The sequence below is a fragment of the Chelmon rostratus genome, chromosome 11, assembly GCF_017976325.1.
Source record: "Chelmon rostratus isolate fCheRos1 chromosome 11, fCheRos1.pri, whole genome shotgun sequence".
Lineage (NCBI taxonomy): Eukaryota > Metazoa > Chordata > Actinopteri > Chaetodontiformes > Chaetodontidae > Chelmon > Chelmon rostratus.
In genome coordinates, this window is record NC_055668.1 from 19,247,681 (window position 1) to 19,265,396 (window position 17,716).

The following is a 17,716-nucleotide window of genomic DNA, read 5'->3' on the forward strand; positions in this document are numbered from 1 at the left end:
CACAACTAGAGGTAAAAAAAAAAAGCAGTTAGACTGTAATGTCTGCTTGAGAAAATAATCTTTAATTTTTGACAGAAGGCCTGCGTGACAAACTTACCGTGTGAAGTTTAAATGGCATTCGTCTTTGTTTAAGATCAATCAGAGAAACAAGGTTTTTTTTTGCAAAAAAAATATACAAAGGTGGAGTTAAATTATTTTAATGACATCATAAGCCAGTTCAATAATTACATTTTTCTGCTTTGGTTTCAGGGTCTGTGAATGCTGGCTCACTGTCACATGGTCATGGATTACTGGGACACAGCTGCCATTGCTATTAGTTACACCTGTGTTTTTCAGAGTTTGGGGGATTGTTACTTACATTTTGAAGCAAGGAGGCAATTTAGGTATCACTAAAACCTCAGCACACATTTTTACTTGCAATGTACCGTTTTTACTTTGTTGTAGGCCTTCTACTTTTATTTACAAGGTAAAGGAACCAAACTTCATCCATCACTGCCTTCCAAAACCTTCAGTATATGACACACAGTTTGTAACTGAGACTGGACACAGCACAGGCCTCTTCTCGTCCGACTCTCGCAGATTAACAGGTTTAACACCGGCTGACTCTCGCGATGGTTGGCTGATTAACCGGCAGAGACACACGGGATGTTGGAATGGGATGATGAGAGAGCTACACGGTGGAGGAGAACCAGACACCAAGCTGAAACCGTTAAAACCAAAAACGGGAGGGCGAGGCGAGACGGTAGGGTGTGTGTGTGTGTGTGTGTGTGTGTGCATGTGCACGCGCCTGTGCGCGAGAGAAAGGGGGTTGCCGTTTCTCTGGGTGACGTCACAAGTTTTCCTGAAAGTCAAAACAACCGTTGGCTGCGGTAACGGTAGCTTTCGTTGCTTCTCGGAAACCCGTTTGATGTAGCTTTGAACGCTCACTTCTGCCCCGGCTGGTTCACGTTACGTTGACAACGACCGTTGACAGGCGGTTTAGTTTAGCTTGCAGTCCAGCATAGCTTAACGTTACTCGTCAAGAAGGGAGGAAAAGAAAAAAAAAAGCCCGAGCGGTTTATGAACAGCAGGTGCACGGGGATACCACAGCACCTGCCGCTACAGGTAATGTTGTTAGCTAGCAACAGTGCTGCGACAGCGAACATGACATAAACCCCGCTAAAGCTAGCTAGATAATGTGTGTTTATGTTGCGATAACGTTAGCAAGGTGGGGGGCGGTCCCGTGTTTGACAGGTCACTAGAGAATGATGTTTAGTGCTAATGGTTTGTGTGTTAAAGGTGAGGAGTAGCTCAGGCTCAGTCCCTGTCTCGAAAAAATCAGTTTTGGTTGACCAGTAAAAGTGATTTTTTAAAAATCATTATTCTTTTCATGATTAGCATTCATGCCGTTGTCTGGCATGCTGCATGCAACATGCGTCAGTTTTCATCGTGACGTGTGTGATGCAGTGCTGCGAGCCGTGTGTCCTGCTCGTTCATGGTCCACTCAGGTGCAACGTTTCAGCTTGTTCATTCCAGCAGATAAGCAGACTCACTGAAATGACATCAGTTATGTTAGAGGTTGTATCATGTTTATTTTCATAGAGAGAGAGAGACAACAAACTAGGCCTGTATTTGTGACTGTACTAATGGCTACGTGATTGAGGGTATGACACACTCATGGCAGACAATGTTATCTGTGATGATGATTCAGTGTCAGACTGGGGAAAGCCTGGACCTGTGATTAAGGCTGGTTATCACACCTCAGCAGCCTATTTTTGTGGTACTGAGTCTGACTAAAATGTGAGTATTAAAAACGTTTTAGTGCCAGACTATCCCGTCACATATGTAAAATAAAAGAAAAAGTACATATTTATGATTATTAAAGTATGGTGATGTATGGCGCAAGTATTTGTCACTGGAAGGAAGGAAGACATATTTTGCTCTAGCCCACATCCTGAGCTGTCAGATTCAAATGTTTTGTCCTACCAACAGTCCAAAAGACAGACAATTGCTATTTTATAAAACGAAAATGCAGAAATGCTCAAATTTCAGAAGCTTCAGCAAACTGGTTGTCTTTACTTATAAAGATGAGTTATCAAAATCGTTGACTACTTGATTAATTGGCCAGTACATTCAGCTCTACTCTTACATCCTGTATAGTCTACACATGCTGCATAGTGAAAGCAGTGAAGCGTAGCGGGGGCAGCTTCTGTCCAAACACACAGGTTCAATTCAGTTCAATTCAATTTTATTTATATAGCACCAAATCACAACCAAAATTTTCTAAGGACACTTTACATATAGAGCAGGTACAGACCAAACTCTTTATTGCAGCAGCTATGTTCAGCATCTGTACCACTATTTGGTTATCTGTATTTTGGCAGTGCTCACAGCTTAATACACAGTCATGTATTTATGTGCATGAAACAGAAGAAAATAGACTTGAATCCTAAGTGGATTCAGTGTTTGTAAAGTGCAAGCCTTTACACTGCCTGTGTGGTAAGCTGTATTGATAAAATAGAAGGGTGTGTGTTCTTCAGATGCAGGCTTGATGAAAGACTGAAATATGTGGCTGAAACACATCCTGTCTTAGCGGAGTGTAACACTTGAGGTCCTGCCAAAGGCTGGCTTGCACTTTAGGAAGGAGATTGTGGGCTCACTGCTGCTGATGTCAGCCAGACTTTGTATGAGGTTACAGTTTAGTGTGACGAGGGGTGAAGTAAGGTGAGGTGCGCCGTCCTGACAGAAGGGTGATAGATACATGAACATACCATACATGAATATTTTCCCATAATGTCCTACTATCTGTACATGCTCTGTATGAGAGAGCCACACGTATAATTTTGCATGTTTTAGTCCTTTATGTACTGTATAGTATGTCCCTCTGCCACTTTCCAAAGCATACCATTTAGTGCTATGTGATATGATGAAAAACCTCATATCCCAATATAGGTAATTTCATATCCAGATACTGATGCGTATCATAATATAGAATGTTTTCTGTTAATACAAGCAAAAATTGTTTCTATAAAAGTACCACATGGAACGGTCTATTTCTTATTGCTTTTTGAATTATATAATTGACAAGTGAAAGGTACTTACTCCTAGTTAAATATTTTTTTCTTTTTATTTTCAATTAGGCATGTGACAAGATATAAATTTGAAATGATCTTGATATGACAATCAATTCTTTCAAATGAATTGGAATGTGCACCCCCCCCCCCCCCCCCCCCCCCCCCCCAACAAATATAATAATATCATTTGAGTCTGTTGTGGGGACATTTTCTGCTCCATGTCAGACTTCCCATACCTAAACCACGTCCATGCGACAGAAGGAGCCCCTATTTTAGGGAGGAGCTCCTTGTTTTGTCTTGGCTTGGTTTGTTGGAATCCCTTTCCTGTTTGGAATTTCCTCAGTCTATGTCATGTTCACTTTCCTCAATGTTTGTTTGTATTCCCTTCATGCAAATGTCCTGCCTGCATCCATACCATGTGGAGGAATGCAAACGTCATGCAAATGACAAAAATATTACAGAGATGTGTGTGATTTGCAACACACTGAAATAAATGAGCATAGTATGAAACTACAGATGTTTTTCTATTCTCACATGATTGCACAACCCTAATTCCACAGGTTTATAGGTGATTCTCCACCACCAAGGTTTCAGTTGATGATTCATAGTACTGTATAAAAATCTGCATGCAGAGACTTGAGACAAGTAATCCACCACAGTGAAAACTTATTCTGCTCCATTTACTGTATATCAGAATTATATAATATGTAGTAATGTAGTTCCAGAAACAGATTTGATAATGTGAATTGTTAGTCTTTTCAAGAGTTTGTGGGCACCTAGGAAATCAATCAAATCATTTAGCAACCCTCCCTTGGAGAATGGTTGGAAGTTATTGGGGTCTGTATACCTCCGGTGTGGTCGTTTTAGGACAAGGAAAAGAGCTTATAATGTCTGTCAGATTTGTTGGTGACCTGTTAGAGAGGATGTTGTGATGTAGTCAAATGCCACTCTAAATGATTATTTAATGTTTTGCTCCTCTTTACCACTGCAGTGTTGGCAGAAACCAAGGATTGGATGAGCAGTGTAATAATAGCTAATGCAAAGGGCAAAGTAGTAGTCATGCTTAATGTGTGTCGGAGCTGTGTTTTGATTGTATCAGTTTTTTTCCAGTTGCCATTCTTTATTGGCCTGCAGTGTTGCTTGACACATCTAGACTGAATAATGACAGCTGGCTGTCTGGTCCCTGCCCTCTACTTAGATTTTTCCCTAGCTCTCTTTCTATCTTTTCATTTCAGTTGCTATTTCCTATGTTTCAGTGTTTCTTTTCTCACCCTCTCCCTTTCCTTGTCATTTCTGTTGTCCTTGTTGTTGCCTCTGGAATGAAATATCAAGAAGTAAATGCTGTCTGGCAGGTGCTTCCCTTGGCATGGTTTTGTTCATCATGCCAGTGGATATCTCCATAGCAACAGCTGCCCTGGTGACAAGGGGTTGCCACTGTCTGGACATTCTCCTCTCCTCTCCTCTCCTCTCCTCTCCTCTCCTCCTAACTGAAGCTTTATTGAATTACACTCTAGTCTTAAAGCTTAATCCATTGTAATGTGCCCATAAAAAGGATTCAATTCCCTTGGATATAATTACTAGAGCTGGGTATCATACATTTTTTTTTCTAAATCAGCGCTAATATGACAGCCAAGTTTCTGTACCAATATAAACAATGTTTATACAATATTTTTGCTTTTTACCTTATACCTTATCTTAGTTTGACAAATATAAACATGTTTTTACAGCACCCTTATTTAATTTAGCAAAAAAGACAAAATATATTAAATATTTACTGTGGTCTAGATACAATCTGTAGTGTAAGACCTTTCCCTAAATATAATAGTCTAAAACTGGTCAAATTGATATAAATCTGGATCAATGAATAAGAAAGTCTGATTAGAGATTTGATGGTGTCTTTCAATAGTTCTCTATACTATGTAGACATTTGAGGGGTATTGTGGTTGGCACCAAAACAATTTGATTGCTACACAGACTCATAATTATTACATCCACTGTAATACAGTGTGGTAAAATATTAAAACATGCAAAATGTTGATCTGCCTATTGATTCATGTTAGGCTATAAATGCCAGTCCAACATAATTTCCCAGAGTACAAGGTATCCTTATATAATAAGTTTTGTCCAACTAAAAGTCCAAAGCCCCAAAAATATGAAATTAAAGTATATAAAACTTGAAACCAGCAAGGGTATTTTTTTTCTATTAATGACCTAAGCAATTATTTGATTGAATCAGTAATCTCATAATCAGTTGTTGCATCCTCAGTTTATTGGTTGCTTTAAAAGTCCCCATCAAAGTAATAACACCATTGGTGGCCTGTGTTTCATCTCTTGTTAATTCTAGCATAGTTGTACATTTTAATTTGACTGACTTTTTTTTTCATTGACAATTTCCTGGCAGTTTGGGATTAAATAATCCTTATCAGAGAGATCAAACATTTCTTTAATTTGAGTGTACTAAAACTTTTGTACCAGAGATGGGATGGGGACAAATCTATGCGTCGTTTTGGCCAATGAGGATATGATAGGGACAAAAATGTAAAATCTGATGAAGCTGATACCATACTGTAAGTGAAAGCCTGAGCTGAGCACTGTAGCAGCCATTGTGACCAAGACCTTTGATATATTAGTCTGCCTTTGTTCGTCTGGTTTCAGATTGGTCACTATTCTGCTGCCTCAACATTAAAAAAAAAAGTCTCCGGGTAGGGTGTGTGTGAGTGCGTCTGTGGGTTTCTCCCAGCCTTTGTTATGACGCTGCAGTCCCTCCAAGTGTCGGCAGCAGTGCAGACACTAGCTGATCTGAATACTGATCTCCAGTTAGATGGCTACCATTGCTAGCCTAGCCGCCGTAGTGCTGATCTCCATTCAAGCTGAGCAGCGTAGTGTTGTTGCGCGTTGTGTAATACAGTGTAGTAGAGTGCATTTGAGGTGAACGCGGCAGCTATGCAGAGAGAGAGAGGCGGGGGAGAGCGGGAGTGAGACGACAGAGAGGTGCAGAGATTTGGGCAGAGAGTAAGAGAGTGTGAGAGCATCCCTAACTGCCGTTGTTGCTATTTATAGCCAAGCTCTATTCCACAGTCCTGAGATGCTCTCCCACCTCCCACGTACAGACAGACAAATTCGCCTACACGCACACACGTACACACATGTTGACAAAATAATTTGACATGCAGAAATACGGCAAGCACAGAAAGGTAGACTCGTTTTTGCACACAGCGCCTTCTGCTCACCAGAACAAAAAAGATGTATGAATGAATGAGAGGTAGAGCTCAGGGATATTTGTTTGGCAATCAAGGTCAGTTTTTGCTTCATCAAGAGCTCTGCAATCATTTTTTCCAGTTTATCACAGAGAGTGTTAGCAATTGAAAGGGGAACTGGGTGCGGGTAGAGCAGAGGGTGCATTTGTCCTCACAATAACTAGTTGTTTGTCTTGTCAGATTGTATGAAAAGGCTTTGGTGGGGTAGAGGGGAGAGAGGGAGCAGCAGAGGAGGAGAAAAATAAATCCATGCCTTCTTTTTTCTTTATTTTTTTTTCTCCTTTCACTTCCTTCCAGGCTGAGTCACTGCTGGTGAGGAGGAAGGTCTGGAGAGGGAACGAGAGAGGAGGAGGAGGAGGTGGTGGAGGAGGAGGGGGAGAAGAAGACGAAGAAGGGAGGGAGGCAGGGAGATAAGCCACAACAGGAAGCAAAACGACACACAGGCGTACAGATACACACCGCGTGTTTGTGTGTGTGTGTCTGAGAGGGAGACTGCGCGAACAAGAGGGTGAACGGGAAAGGAAGGGAGGGAGAGTGACGCGGAGGCTGGGAGAGCCGGCCCCCCCCTCCTCTCCTCCTCTCCTCCTCTCCCTCTCTTTCTCTCCTCTCCTCCTCTCCTCCCCTCCTCCCTCTCTCTCTCTCTGTGGAGCAGGCGTGTAGCGGCATCAGACTCGGCGTGAAGGAACCATGAGCGATGTCACCATCGTTAGAGAGGGATGGCTCCAGAAACGGGGTAAGTACATCCAGTACCTCTCTTATTCTACTCCCCTCCTCTCTACCTCTGTTTCCTCTCCTTCTCTGCCTCTTGTCTAGACTGAGGGCCTGGCCGTGCCGGTCCACATGTGCTGGTGGGAGGATGTGAGTGTTTGCGATTGAGTGTGTGTGTGTGATCACATGGATGTCTGATTATCTAGTGTGCGAGTGTATACGTATGTGCGTTTTCCCCCCACAGGGATGTGTCTCTTTATTATAAGCTTGGCTGGCTGTTTGTTTGCTAAGCTTCTATGTGCTTCAGTCAGGTTGTGTCTGAAAAATAATGTCTGCATGGCTATGTGCATGTATTTGTGTGCATATGTATGTGTGTGTGTATGTGTGTGTGTGTGCAGTTAATAACATCTACCAGGCCCGTAGTTACACTGCTGGTGCATAGTGTTCTGTCAGGCCAGTGTGTCTACTAGTCTATGAAATCAAGTTAGTTCTGTCTCTCTGAGGTACTATTTGACATAGTTGTGTCTTAAGTCGTAAAAAATCCTGAATGGTGTCACTCAAGAGTCATATGACATGGGGTTGAGGGCTTGGTTGGGGTGGAGTCAAGGGGGGTGCTGACAACACATCCTGCTTACTACTAACTGAATGAGAAATAGGAAAAAAGATTGTAACAGTTTTAGAGCATGTAGCCAAGATAGTACTTCTCTTTTCTCAAACAGTCACGGCTTATGTTCAGTGCCTGGTTCCTGCAACAGGTGAAAAGTAATTTCTAAACAGGCCAAAGTGAACCACAAATAGTCAAAAAGTGATTTACAGTAGCTCTGTGATGACTGCAGTGTTGAGCGTCAGCCACTTTAGGACACTTTTTCTAACATATTAAAGATTGCCCCCAAAACCAGGATTTTCAGGGGTTATGTATCTGTTGATGCTGATTCCTCCAGGAACAACTGTATGTGTATATGAATGTGCATGTACATTTTAGGGAGAGAGCCTCAGGGATAGAACAAGGGGGATTTCCAGACTTTTAGTCCAATGAGCATCATCCCCCTGACTATGTGATGGTGTCTAGGAATGTGTAACACAAACTGTTGAACGGGAAGTGACATGGCTACAAAACAGACAGCAGGCTTCTGGGTAATGTAGGCTAACACTATGGCACTGCAGGAGAACATGTTGGACAGCTGAGTGCTCCTCACTACATGGAGTGGATGCTCTCTTTCACTGTGTCACACATACATGGCCAAATACAGTACACACTCTATATTGCTGAAGTAGAGGGGAGAGTTTATGTCTATGTATGCCAGCATGCCAGTGTGATCCTCAGACAGTCGTCTGTGCATATTAAGAGGAACACATCGCCCCCAGTCACGACGCAGCGATACCAGCGTTCGTCAGTGTGTGAGAGAGACACAGCTAGAGGTTGTAGGGAAGGGGGGGTGTTTGTTTGTGTCAGGAATATGAATGTTTGTCTGCATCATATGCTAAATCATTGTCTGTGTTTGTGTGTGTGAAGAGAAGCAGGGTCAGGGTGCTGACTCACTGTCCAGGTCGTGATACAGCAAAGACTGCAGCCTTAGTCATTAGACTGCTTTTTATTGAAATGAAACGGCAAGAGAGACCGAGAAAGGTAGTGAAACCTCTACACACACACACACACACACACACACACACACACACACACACAAATAAGAATGCATTCAGTTGTGTTTTGACTGTCTGGAAGGGCCTGTACTTTTTAAGTCTGTTTTGTTTTGAATTGAGAGGCATGAAGACAGTGACACAGTGACTGAATGACCAGAAGATAAGAAAGAAAAACTGGCCCATGGAAAAAGAACAGAGTAAAAAAGTCGAATAAAATGTCTAAGGCTTGTAATTAATTTAATCATGAGAAAGGTTTATTTGATAAAATAAGCATCAGAGGAGTACCTAAATAACTGGTTAGTTCTTGTGTATTGTTGGCCACTTATACCATAGGCCTATTAGCCTCATAGGTTAGATGAGTTGTGGGTATTTTCATGAGAGTAATGCCATAAGTCAGTATTACAATATCTGCATTCTTGTTTCTGTATGCAGGTAAATGCTTGTTATAACAATTTGTGTTTTTAGTTATCTCATAATTTCTCTTTCTATGTTCGGTGTATTGGTTATATTTTCTTCCTGCAGTTCTGGTCTACAACAGCTGTTAAGTATATGCTTCTAATATGGTGTAGTTTTGTTGCCAAAGAAAGTAATTTAATGATGAGTTTTATGATTATAGAAAATTAGTTTTTAGTTTTTCCCAGTTCTACCTACGCAGAGGTTTTTCTTAAAGTACACTGTCAGGTGATCATTTTATAGACAACTTAATGCACGGCAGAGATTTATTACGACATTGTTGTAAATTTTATTCTCTTGGCAACACACTTGTACATAAATTTCATATGTGCTCTTCTGACATGACGGTCTGGTTGTTCAGGACTTTACTGTTCGCCCCTGTACAAAATACAGCTTGTGCAGAGATTTTAGAGTGGTTCCCATATATCCTTCAGCACAGTGTGTCAATGCATGTGTAGATTGGATAACAGTTGTGGCGACTTGGTGTGGGCATTTATTTTACCATAATTAGACCAGAATGGGTAATTGATAGTGATAATGAGGATTTCATGAGATGGTTGTTTTTGAATATTTGTAAATGTATTTTTTATACTCGTAACTTCTTTTTACTCGTTTGTGGCCTGACTAATGGGGCCGGCAGTACATTGGAATGATTGGTTGGTTGATTGATTGAAAGAAAGTGTTTCCCATTCATAGCACAAAGTATTGGTGATGACTTCTTGCTCATGCACCCTCATGGGGATGCTCGCCTCTCTGCATGTTTTATGAAGGATCTGTGTGTATCTATGAGTGTGCAGCTTTGGTTTGACAAGCCACTTACCATTGGAATAACTGGTCAAACATGACAGACATGTACAGCACAGTGCCACACATAAACACACACTGAAAACGCACTGATCAACTTACACATGTCAGTGGCAGCAAGATTGTCAGTAGCAAACATTAACACAGAATGGAAAGAAAGAAGGAAGGAATAAAGGCATTGCTCTGGGCTACAAAAATGCACTGCAACAATATAAAAGCTTTAGGGTGATCCTTTTGATTCCCTCCTCCCTTCAGTCAATCAAGCAACCTAAAATATTAAGTGTCTCACATGTTATAAAAGATTGATGAGAGATAGAACACAAAACCAGAACAGATGATACAAATAATTGTAATATAAAGCAGTAAAATGCCTGTAAGTAACAAAAGCATAGCAGCAAACCTCAGTAACAGCACCGCTGCAAAGTACGGTACAGTATGTCCTCAGATGACCAAGCCTTTCAGTACTCACTTGCTCACTATCATGGTGATGATTTCCTTCCTCCTTTCATTAAATCAGAGTCGGGAGTGCATTTGGCTGCATCACTTATTTATCTGTGGAAATAATGAACAGTGGATAAATACCAGAGTCTGTCACAGAGTCAGATATATAGGAAAAAGATTTGCAAGTAAACCAAAAACAACCAGTGCTTGGGAACATGGTGTTCTTTTCTTTTCTTAACGACTAAATGATTAAAAAGATACTTTGAATGACGATAGAAAATCTGGTCGATACATGTGAGCTACAGGTGTAGCCTTGCAAGGATGTTGTGTTGTGTTGAATGGTGCATTTTTGTCGACAGAAGACACAAGGCTGTTGTACTGCACCTTAAACATCTGAATCCAAAGTGAACCCCACTTCATTTCCGCCCAGGCCAGGAGTTTACCTTCTGTCAGCCCATGTGAGGCCACAGAGGTCACAGTCAGTCACTGTATTCGAGGATACTGTTACCTCCACCAGCACCAGCCCACACTGCAGTCAGCACAACAGATGGCCAGAAGGGAGGAGAAAAACTGAAGGAGAGAGACGGGGAGAACACCATCATCTTTTCTCTGACATTTTCTGTCCCCCAGAAGTGTTTCTTTGCGAAGCTGCTAATCAGATGAGATAGGGCTATGTCAAAGTGAAACAAGTACTGATTCACTTTTGAAAAATGCTCTTAGATCAATGATTCTTTGTCTCCCAGGAGGGTTTGAGCAATCACACACACAAAGTTAAGAGGATGTTGTACGTACTCTTCCTTTTCCCTTTTTATTTGAAAATGAAAGACCAAGCCTATGTGTTGAAGTCACAAGGCTTTGATAATGGATTGTCCTTTTTTCTACAGTTGCACTTATTAAGATAGTAAGTCCAAGTGTTTCTTACATGTTCAGAATTTTATTTTTAAGTCTGCTTCCTGTTCATCCCATTATAGATGTTAAAGATATTACTAGTAGTTGAGTTTCACTCAATGTTAAGTGCAAGTTACAACAATGCTTCTGTGGTAGCTCAGAAAAGTCTTCAAATATGTTTGAGTTCCAAAGCCCTCTTGGCACAAGACTATAATCAAATGCCATGTACATACTAGAAATTCCACTACAAATAATCTCCCATATTTCATCAAACACAGTCATCTAATAATATTAGAATCAGCATCTCAGTAATTTGGAGTAATTTGGCTGCATTGGAAGTTATTATTATTGATTTTTGTTGCCCTTGCTCCTCATATCTTTACCTTGTTCATTTGCAAATCGCGTCAATGATATGCAGAATTCTGTTCACAGTTGAGGCAATTAGGAAGTGGCTCTTTTAGATATCCAATGTCTCCCTTTATATGAAAATCCTTTTACCTGTCCCAGCCTTTCCCTGCATCATGCATCTTGGCATGATTGTATGAGAGACATCAAGCTCAAATGTGAAGCAACTTACCTGTACTCTTTTATACTCTTGCCTCTGAACTCTCCATCACTACTACTTCTTTCGTTTGAGAACTGTTTGTGCTATACTGTATACGTTAGACTGCTGTGGGGTTCATTGGGTGCAGTGCAGTGAGGCAGCCATCTTGGCTCATTGGGTTCAGTGAGTTCAATGTTGCTGGAGGCTGGCTGGCTGGATCAGGTGGCAGTGCCAGATCTCTGATATCAATCACCAGCCGCTGCTGCTGCTGTTGCCGCCGCCACTGTCTGCTGTGTCGCCCTTCTACTCTCCTCTCCTCCTCCTCCTCCTCCTCCTCTGTCCTGCCTCTGCTGTAGAGCCTGTCTACACAACTCACCCTTTTTAATGCAATTCACCGTCTGTTTCTATCTATCCATGTATCTCCTTCCATCTCCCTGTACTCCTATTTCTGTCCCCTCTGTTCCTCAAACTCACATGCACATACAGGGCAGTAGCAGACAGGCAGACAGTGCAGGCTTTGTTATGAATGGCATCCTCTTGCACATCCGGAGGAAGTGTACGCTCCAGTGTGGCTTTACAAACTGTCTCCATTGTCCTAAGAATGACTCACTCTACACTGCAGAGAATGGCAGTCAGCCAGACAGTCAGTCAGACAGACCGACAGCACAGCGCAAACAGACAGACTAGTCTGCAGAGCCTACAGACAAACAGCACAGGAACGACAGGCGGAGAGACAGATAGTTTGTGACAGATAGAGCCAGCATAGAACAGAGGCAGACAACTTGCCAATACAGAAGAGTCCTGCAACTAGCGGGTACAGACACTGAATGAAAGACAGATGGGTAACATGTACAGACAGGCAGCAGAGAGTGTGTCACCTTGGTTGTCTGTTGGGATATGATATTATTGTTTTGCAAAGTGATTAAGTTGAAAATTGAGATAATAAGCCGTGAAATCAAATTCAACTTCAAAATGAAGCAGCATCAGGCAAGAATCTTATATAAAAATACACCTGTCCTATCCTAATTTAGGCTACAACAGACAAGAATATCTCCTGGTGTTGTGTATGCTTACTGGCAACAAATCTGGTCCATACACTGGAGGATGTGATGAATAAAAACTTAAGCGCACAGTACAAAACTAAACAGCAGTGAGCAGCCTCACAGTAAAAAAACCTGTTTCTTAGATGAGTTTTGACAACCAGTCAGAGACAGGTTTGAAGAGGTGTCAGTGTACATTTTTACCACCAAACTACACTATAACTGTGCTGGCTTTACTTTGACTCCGCGTTGCTGTTTTGAATGATGCAGGTTTTAACTTTGCCTAAATGTATATGTACCTGTAAATGTGTTCAGAAACAAAATATAACATGCAGTTTCCAAACTATATGGTTGAAGCTGCTTAAGTCTGCAACCTTAGTCAGATGAGTGGTAAGCGATAGGAAGCAGAGATGGATTAATGGATGAGTGAGTGAATGAACTAATGTAGAGTGAGGCAGCCTTGGATAAATGAATGAATGGATCAATGAATGGAGTGCTGATCAGTGCAGAGGGAAAACGTGGATAGAGGAAGAGAGAAGGGGTGAAGGAAGGAGAGGTTGAGTAATGGGATTAGTTTGTATCTTAGAATCATGGAAGTGCTCACCTCAAACATTTGATCACTGGCTGGGTGGATGCATGCTCAAGCATTCACACATTTACACTTTACTAGGTTCTTATTATTGTTAGCATTATTTATTCATTATCCTCTTCATTGATCATATAATTATCACAGTACCAATCAGTGTCAACATCCAAATGTAACATTTCAATTTCAAGTATTTTCCTTCATTAAAACTTATTTACATGTTATGCATCATACATGTTTACTTGATTAGTAATCATTGTATATCATATTGCAGATTGTATCTAATTTATGCTCCATCCCTTTTTGGGTAGTTTACTATAAATCATCATTAAACTAAGCTTGTTAGATTTGCTATGGATTTCTATAATCGTCAGTTTATTGTCTTGTTGCATATATTTTTAACACATACTCATTTCCATTTCTGAATACGACAGCATGACAATCAGGTGTTGTTATAGGGCAGTTATTTAAGGGCAGAGATTTCTATAATGATTTCTATGAAGTCCCTGTGAATCGTTGGTTTCTTGCCCACCTCAATTTCTTCATCGACTGGTTTCTATTCATCGCTACGAGGCAGTTGTTTCTATTTTTATATTTTTCTATTGTGCTCCATGGCAATCCATTGGCTGCAGCAGCTCTGTCCTTATTTGATAAAGCAATTTGGGTTTAAAATGAAATCAGATTCTGTGTTTAAATGTAGTAACACACAGATTAGACCAGAGGGGTAGTGTGTAGTCTAACTTCTTCAGGTATTATGGGCTGGTTGGAGGAGGCCTTGGGCTGATTAGAGGAGGCAGGTTAGAGTGGGGGTTGGTTTTGCTGATTTAGGCCAACAGATTAGTGTCTAGTGGCTCACAGCTAGTGTAAGTGTTGGCTGGCAGGAGAAGGACCCCAGAGTCCCCCAGAGACTGACCATTTGATCTCATATCACCACTTAAAATAATAATCCATAGCTTTTCCTGTAGAGAAATTTTACTAAGACTGTGCAAAAGATACAAAATAATGCAATGTGTTTCTGGAAAATGCTACATGGAGGGCTCGTGGATTTCTGTTCCAACCTGCTGTTTCTTCACTATTGGGCACCATAGATAATTAAATACACGAATTTAGCACCTTATCAAATAATATGAAACAGCACAGTCTAATAACATGTTTTAGAAATGCCTACCAGGCTGACAACTGGGCATCAGTTACACTCTGCTGCTTACAGAGTGATCACTGTTCCAGTAGTAGTTTATAATTGAAGTGATAATGATCCCACATAAGATTTATTATATATGTCAGCGCTGAAAATGTAATGTCCCTTGAAACAAGTGGCTCAGTTTGGCTAGCATTTTGGCACAGATTTATTCTGTGATGCTGTTACTCTATGGGTTATTCTGTGATGCTGATTGTGTGATTTTTAATTGCTCACTTAATTTAACTTGTTAAACTTTTGTTTACCTGAGCACATTATTGTATAGAAAGAGTGAGTCGGGCATCATGTTTTTATGCTTCCACACCAGGGATAGCTGTGGCCAGAGACATTATGTTTTAGGATTGTTTGTCCCTTTGTCGTGAATGCAATATTGCAGAAACACATTGAGGGAATTTCCACCAATTTGGCACAAACGTTCACTTGGACTCAGGATGAACTGATTAGTTTTTTGTTGGTCATAGATCGAAAGTCAAGATCACTTTGATCTCATGTCCGTTCCATTCCCATTAACATGGTATCTCAGGAATGCCTGGAGGGCCAAAGTCCACTTTGACTCAAGGATGAATTGAATTTGGTGATCAAAGGTAACTGTGACCTCACAAAACGCGTTTTTGGCCATAACTCAAGAATTTACATACTAATTCTGACATAATTTTACATAAATGTCTAATAGGATAAAATTATGTTGATATATTATATCCAACAGGTCAAAGGTCAATTTCACTGTGACAGCATAGTGTTCTGCAAAAACACTTTTCTGACCATTTTTCAACACCATAACTCTCTAATACTGAATTGGTGACACTAATCTTGGGCGTCCACCTTGAAACTGCGCTGATTGTATAGATCTTCTGTGCTGTCGGGTTGAAGATTTGTGTGAAGCATCCATGTTTTACAATTTGTAGCTCCTTTGCAGCATAATTCATATTTGAAGCATTATAGTTCACCACAACCTCATTGGTTTTGCTGCTATTTAGCTTCAGGTGATAGTCGTTGCACCATGTGATGAAGCTCTCTATCAGTCCTCTGTACTCCTCTGAAAGAATAGTCTCTAAGTGAAGGCAGCATGTTTCTCATTGGAAATTATACACTGGAATCATACATGTCAATATAGTGATGGCTTCTATTTAGCCTAAAAATATACTTAATACGTTTAACTAAATTGTTTCATAGTCAACATTGTATATATTATATGAATCTGGACAGACATAGATGTAAACTGCAACTTGATTGGTTGGCACGAGGCAAGATGGTAATTCTACTTAATCCTTTTTTTATTTTTTGGCACAGGAAAAGTGGTTTCGAACAAGGGCGATCACACTACCCATAATGGTGGACAGTGGTCTATATCTGGTTGCCAAGGGCAACTGGACAACCATTATTGCTCTGAAACATCAGTTGGATCCTTGATGCATTTTTTCCTCTTTGCTACTGTAGCACAAAGCTCTGTGTTGCTTCATGTGTAGAAAAGAGCGTCAGTTCCGGAGAGCAACCTCTGTAACAGCAGCTGTTTGAGGCTACTGCGGATACTTGATTACCCAGTCTGATGCTTGTCAGATAAGACACAGTGATCGCTAATGTAAAGCAGAGCCACTTACTCAAGTTTAGAGTTGGCCTCTTCCTCTCCTTGCTTAACTGTTGAGCTAAGGTGAACCAAGATTCAGGAATCCATTAACCACGCAGTCAGTTTGGTTCTGTGAGAAATCCTTTGACACTGACTTGTAGCTGTCAATCCAATTGATACACCACAGTAACGCATAACACACATAACATGACATTCATTTCAAAGGGACATATATTTTTAAAAATTTATTTTAACAGAAAATTTCTGCATGTCATTCCCTGACTAAAATGTTAGGGTCTTTATACATGTTTTGGACAGCTAGTCATAATTTACCAATAGCGTAGAGCACTGCAGAGTTGATGAGTGTAATTGAATGAATGTTAGATAATATGTTAAATTGTCAAGGAGCGTATAGTGCCATTGCACCCATGATCTTACTTTCACAACAGTAAAGGTGGTAGGTGTAGCTGTTATGGTCATTTCTTTTAATGAGTACACTACAGATGACACCCTGTGTTCTGTGACAACCTGTTGAAACATCTGGTCGTTGTGGTAACATATCTACAATGTGCTGCCGTTGGTGGTTTGGTTTAAGTTTCTTCCGGCTATGCCTGACTTAATAGTTGAGCTGCACGCTGATGTCACAGTGGCCAGGTTAAAGGGACAGTCAGTCTATTTATATCTTCCCACCTGTAATCTGTCTCTGACAGGATTAACTAAGCCACTAGCTTCAGCCTGCTTTGCCACACAGACACACTGAAAATGTGAGCCATGAATAAATACATGCATTCACAAAGATGTACAGTGACAGCAGTGTGTACATGCAAGACAAACAAGTGTGTGAAATGTGAACAATTTTAGGATATTCTTAGAAAGGAAGGACAAATGTGTGTCTGTTTTAAACCAACTAGAAAATGTGACTACGTAACATATGTGTGTGCATGTGTGCTTGCATGCATATCCTTTTTGTGTATATACATGTTTAACAGAGCCTTGGTTAGTTAGCCTGATTAAAAACTGAGAGGAATAAGAGACCAAACAGTGAGAAAATTTTTCATCCTCCCTCAGCCTCCTCCGTCTCTGGTTGCCAATCTCCAGTCATTAATTAGCTGTCCATGACAAAATTCCCCGTTCCCAATCTGACACTAGTGTAGAGAAGCGGACGGCAGTGGTAATCATGTCAGCGAAACTTGGCTCAATGTTCTGAGGGGACTAAATATCCCCCATATGGTCCACTGGGCTGGGGCCCGCACCTCACCAAGCTCTCATTAAACTAGTGCTTAATATACCAAGGTAAAGAGGGACACACACACACACTAATGCACACACTCAGCTGTAAGAAACAAATCAAGACATCTGACAGGGGATTGGGCACAAAGGGACAGGAGGACAAGGAGGTGGTGTTTGTTTGTGTGTGTTGTGTGTCTGTGTTTTGAGAGACTGATGCTGTACAATTGTTGACTTGCCATCTGTCGTCAAGAAAAGAGTTCTGTGTGTGTGTGTGTGTGTGTGTGTGTGTGTGTACAGAGGAAAGATGAG

At 41.0% G+C, this 17,716-nt stretch overlaps 1 protein-coding gene across 1 annotated transcript in view; it reads left to right on the plus strand.

Annotated features, from left to right (window-relative positions):
* Window positions 1–6,727: 6,727 nt before the first annotated feature.
* Window positions 6,728–17,716, plus strand: part of akt3a (v-akt murine thymoma viral oncogene homolog 3a) — a 52,682-nt gene continuing 41,693 nt past the window's right edge. The window contains exon 1 of the mRNA XM_041946883.1: window positions 6,728–7,043. Coding sequence (XP_041802817.1) covers window positions 6,998–7,043 — 46 coding nt within the window. The 5' untranslated portion in view covers window positions 6,728–6,997. The remainder of the gene's footprint in view (window positions 7,044–17,716) is intronic.